At 61.0% G+C, this 4,249-nt stretch overlaps 1 protein-coding gene across 1 annotated transcript in view; it reads right to left on the bottom strand.

Annotated features, from left to right (window-relative positions):
* The window catches only part of NAV1 (neuron navigator 1), a gene marked incomplete at its 5' end in the record, with an annotated part of 12,949 nt that overhangs the window by 4,031 nt on the left and 4,669 nt on the right, over window positions 1-4,249 (bottom strand). The window contains 9 exon segments of the mRNA XM_009696651.1: window positions 1-116; window positions 257-441; window positions 492-702; window positions 2,108-2,116; window positions 2,544-2,665; window positions 3,278-3,389; window positions 3,574-3,657; window positions 3,856-3,933; window positions 4,028-4,051. The exon segment at window positions 1-116 is cut by the window's left edge and continues 74 nt beyond it. Coding sequence (XP_009694953.1) covers window positions 1-116; window positions 257-441; window positions 492-702; window positions 2,108-2,116; window positions 2,544-2,665; window positions 3,278-3,389; window positions 3,574-3,657; window positions 3,856-3,933; window positions 4,028-4,051 — 941 coding nt within the window.

The raw sequence follows: 4,249 nt of genomic DNA on the forward strand, positions 1-4,249 counted from the left end.
GGTGAAGAGGAGGCTGACATGCTTGTGACGTGGCCAGGAACAGAGCCTGGCACTGCCGAGGGCCCCGGAGCCACTTTGAGCCGGTCGTTCTCGGCCTTCAGGAGATCCACTTCCAGCTAGGGGAGAACCAGTTACGGCACAGGGTGAGGAGCTGGACACCGGCAGCATTCTGGGGCCGCAGTACGGTTGTTGGGGCGCAGGGACTGTGGCCACCCAGGTGCTCAGAGCCAGCCGGGCTTCTGGCAGTGGTCCTTACCTGCATGTTGTGCATGGTCTCCCGCAGCTGCTCCAGCTGGTGGGCCGAGTTGAGGGCCTCCAGGCGGATGTCTGTCAGCTTCATCTCCTTCTCCCACAGCTCTGACCGCAGCTCCGACACCTCCTTCTTCTCTGGCTCACCCTCACCATGGGCCTGGAAGAGCCTGGGCCAAGGGAGAGACCGAGTCTTGCATGCGTCCAGGGTAGAAGCCTGCAGCCCCCATGACTGGTCCTCCCTGGCCCCACGTACTCAGCCGTGTCGATGCCCACGGAGGAGGACGTGGAGGATTTGATGGAGGGTGAGGCGGTTTCTGTGGAGCCATGCTGCAGCTTGGGGGAGGAGGGGGCCGATGAGTCCGGCGTGGCAATCTCCTCAATGTCTGAGTAGGATGAGGCTGATTTGGGTCCCTTCTTGATGCTGAAGGCCTTGTTGAAGGAGCTGCGTAGCTACAAGAGACAGAAATGCTCTTGTTAGGGACTGCTCAACAGTGCAGCCTTGTGAGCAGAGACCTGGTCCTGCCCCAGAGACCCTGTCTGCCCAGGACCCACAGTCTGAGCTGGGACCAGTAACACCATATCCATCACCAAGGTAGCACCGTGCCCCTGGGAAGGCACCGGCCTGGCCCCGCTCTGCTGACAGATGGAGGTGCACGGCCTTTTGTGCAACACTCCAGCCCCAGCCTGGATGGCACCAAACAGCCCCCCAGAGCGGGACCCATGTCCTGGTCAGGTTTCTCCCAAGCTCTGCTCCCCACCAGCACCCACATCAGGGTGTTCAGGTACTGCACCAGCACCCTGGTCCATCAGGAAGGGTCGACTCCATCCTCACGTTCACCCCACCACAGTAAGTGGCATTTAGGGAGAAATCCCCTGCTCCAGCCACTGCAGAGCCAGGGGCCTGGTACAAGGGGACAATTTCAGCCTCACATCCCCCCTCTGCCCTGTGGGGTCCTCCTGGAAGCGCAGAGGTCCAGCCAGCCCTCCGCAAGACATCACCGGGCATCCCGGCCGGGCATGCAGCATGCACACAGCAAACAGAGAGCAGTGGGTGGCAAGCAGCGTGCCGAGGCCAGGGAGGACAGACGGACATTGCACAGGGGCCAAACCGGGTCTGGATCCTGCTTACGCAACCCCATACTGCAGGAGAGCAGCAGGACGGGCACCTCGGGCTCACAGCGTGTCCCTTGGAGGGACAGAGCCTGCTCCAAGGGGAGGTGGGAGAAAGAGGGGATGGAGAACGGGCAGGATCCAGCCCAACTCCCATCAGCACCAGGCAGGCTGGTCTGGTATGTCCCCAAAAGCAAAAGTATTGCATTTCAGTGCAAAAAAACCCAAACAAGTGGGCGTCAGGCTCTGCTGACAGAGGGAGAAGAGGGGAGTACTGGGACCTGTGTGGGTCCCAACAGAGACAGAGCCACTTGGGGCCACATCAGGCCAGCCCTGGCAACGCAGAGATTAGCAGCACCACACCCCAGTGCCACAGGCAGGGCCGCAGTGAGCTCCCCATCCCAAAAAATCTGGCTACAGGGAGTCAGGAGAGTGCCTGCCTTCCCTGGGCAAGCAGGGGATTGCGCCCATCCATGGGACAGGTCCCCACCTGAGCCCTTCCTGCTGCCTCAGGGCTGGCCGGGGCAGTTCAGCCCCAATGTGTGGGTGAGTATTTCGGCCTTAACATCAAAAGCAGCAGCCAAGGTGTGTGCAGGGAGGCTGGGGGCCCCGGGATGGCCCGTGCTGGGGGGTTAGTGCCAGCGGGATGGATGGGATGGGTAGTGTTATGAGCACCGTCCCGCAAAATGGAGTGAGGGCCCTGGCAGGGCACGGCATGTGGTAGAGAGGACGGCATAGGACTTACCTCGTACACCTGGAAAAAAAGGGTTGAGGTCAGCATAGGGGGAGAGAAACAAAACAAAGCAAGACTTAATCGCGTGTCCAGCTCGGAGCTGCTTGGTGTGGGGAAGGGGCTGCCTGGCCAAGGTGTCCGGTCCCCTGCACTGCCAGAGATTGCATGGGTAGAAGGGAGATATGTGGGAAAAAACAAGGGAACAGGCATGCAGGAGCAGGGCTGCAAAACTCCCAGACGGTCTGGAAAAGTCCCGGCCAACAAGTCAAGACACAAATCCGTGGTGGCTACACGCTCCTCACCAGTGCTGTCACCAGGGGACAGAGGGGACCAGCACCACGATGCCAAGGTAGACCGAGAGCACCTGGCTTGTGGGGCTGACCTTGGCCAGACCCTGCAAGCAGCTCCCCAAGCCCCGCTCCTCCTGCCAATGCTCCAACCAACCCACCCAGCTCTTCTTCTTCTTCTTCTTGGCATCAGCGTCCTTGCTGCTGCCAATGCTGGAGTGGCTGGTGATGCTGTTGAGGCTGGAGATGCTGTCAGAGGAGTTCTGTCGCTTGATGCGCAGCTCTGGGGCCAGCAAGAGAAGCAGGAGAGATCGGGAAAGGAGGTATCAGCAAACTGCATCTGTCCCAACACCAGAGCGCCCCCGTCTCCTCCCTGCACTCCCTTCCCTTGTCTCACCCAAATACCACCTGAGCTCTCAGAGTTACCTCATAAGATGATGAGGGGCTCAGACAACACATGAGCACTGCCTCAAACCCCACGGAGATGCCTAGAGCAAAACATCGTTCTGCTGCTGTCCCAGGTCACCTCCCTGCCAGTGCCTTGCACTCACATTGGGGTTTCGGGGCTGGAAACAGCACTCATGGGACAAAGCCAAGATCAGCAGCCAAAACTGGGCTGTCGGCAAAGGGCCCGGGGAGGACGACCATCCCGTTCCCCCCGCACACCAGCACCGAGACCTGCAGTGACAGCTCTGGTTGTCCAACCCCGTTTTCAGATACTCTGGGGTCCCAGGTGGGGAAACGCTGCTGCCCAGGGGGACCTTGCCTCCTGTGTGAACAACTCACGTGGGTGATGGGTGCCCTGGGGCTCTGTGCCAGCCCCGGGCAGGAGTAGCCCAGTTGGGTTTGGGTGAGAAGCTCAGGAAGGGCTGGATCCCTCTAGTGAGGAGTTTACCTTTGGGGGTAACTTCAGTGCCGTTCAGGGCACCCTGGATCACAGCTTGGGCCTCCGAGTTCTTCTTCTTCAGGAAGTCGATGGTCTCTCGCAGATCCAGCAGCTCTGTGTCCTGGAGGAGCAGAGCCAGGAGCCATAGAGCACATCCCAATAGTGCAAGGCCCACCCTGAGAGCACCCTTGGGCCGGGCAGTGCCGCAGCAGGTTCACCCAAGTCCAGCATCCCCCAGCCCCACGAGCACCCTCCTGCACCACCAGTGCCCCCCAATGCCCACTTGGCACCCTGACAGCACCCACCTTCTCCTCAGCGGTCTCAGCCAAGTGCCGCAGGCGGGATGTCATGCTCACCAGGCTCTGCTCAAAAGCCGCTACCAGGTTGGCCTGGGAGAAGGGGAGAAATGGGTGAGCATCTACGCCTGGGCAAGCACCCATAGTTGGGTGAGCACCCACTGCCAGGTGTGGGATGCAAGAGGCTGGAGAGGGGAAATCAAGGCTCTCTTGAGCGCAGACCAGCACCAGCCCCGTGCACTGCAGGGACATAGAGCAGCGTGTCCAGCAGCGGCTCCCCCAGGGACTCACATTAGCAGACAGTTGGGACGTCAGGGTTGCCACCTTCTCCTGCGAGGACTCCAGCTCGCGGCGCAGCTTGCGGATTTGCTGTGGGGAGAGAGCAGAGGGAGTGAGAGGGGCCAGGAGTTCACCACTCGCCGCGGTGGCAGGGGTGGGAGGTGAGCAGAGGGTGCGGGCTCACCTCAGACTGCATCTTCTCCTCAGCCTGGTGGCACGAGAGCAGAGAAAGACAGACAGAAGCAGGCAGTCAGGAGGGCAGCAAGGCAGGGACAGGTTCGGCGCAAGGCAGAGGCATGCACAGAGCCCTCCCTGTTCCCACCCGGGCCCCCCCAGCCATGCACAAAGCGGCGCAGCACGGAGGCGGCTCTTACGGAGGAGTAGGCGGAGGACGCGCTTGAGGCCA

Source organism: Cariama cristata, unplaced genomic scaffold (genome assembly GCF_000690535.1).
Source record: "Cariama cristata isolate BGI_N322 unplaced genomic scaffold, ASM69053v1 scaffold34223, whole genome shotgun sequence".
NCBI lineage: Eukaryota > Metazoa > Chordata > Aves > Cariamiformes > Cariamidae > Cariama > Cariama cristata.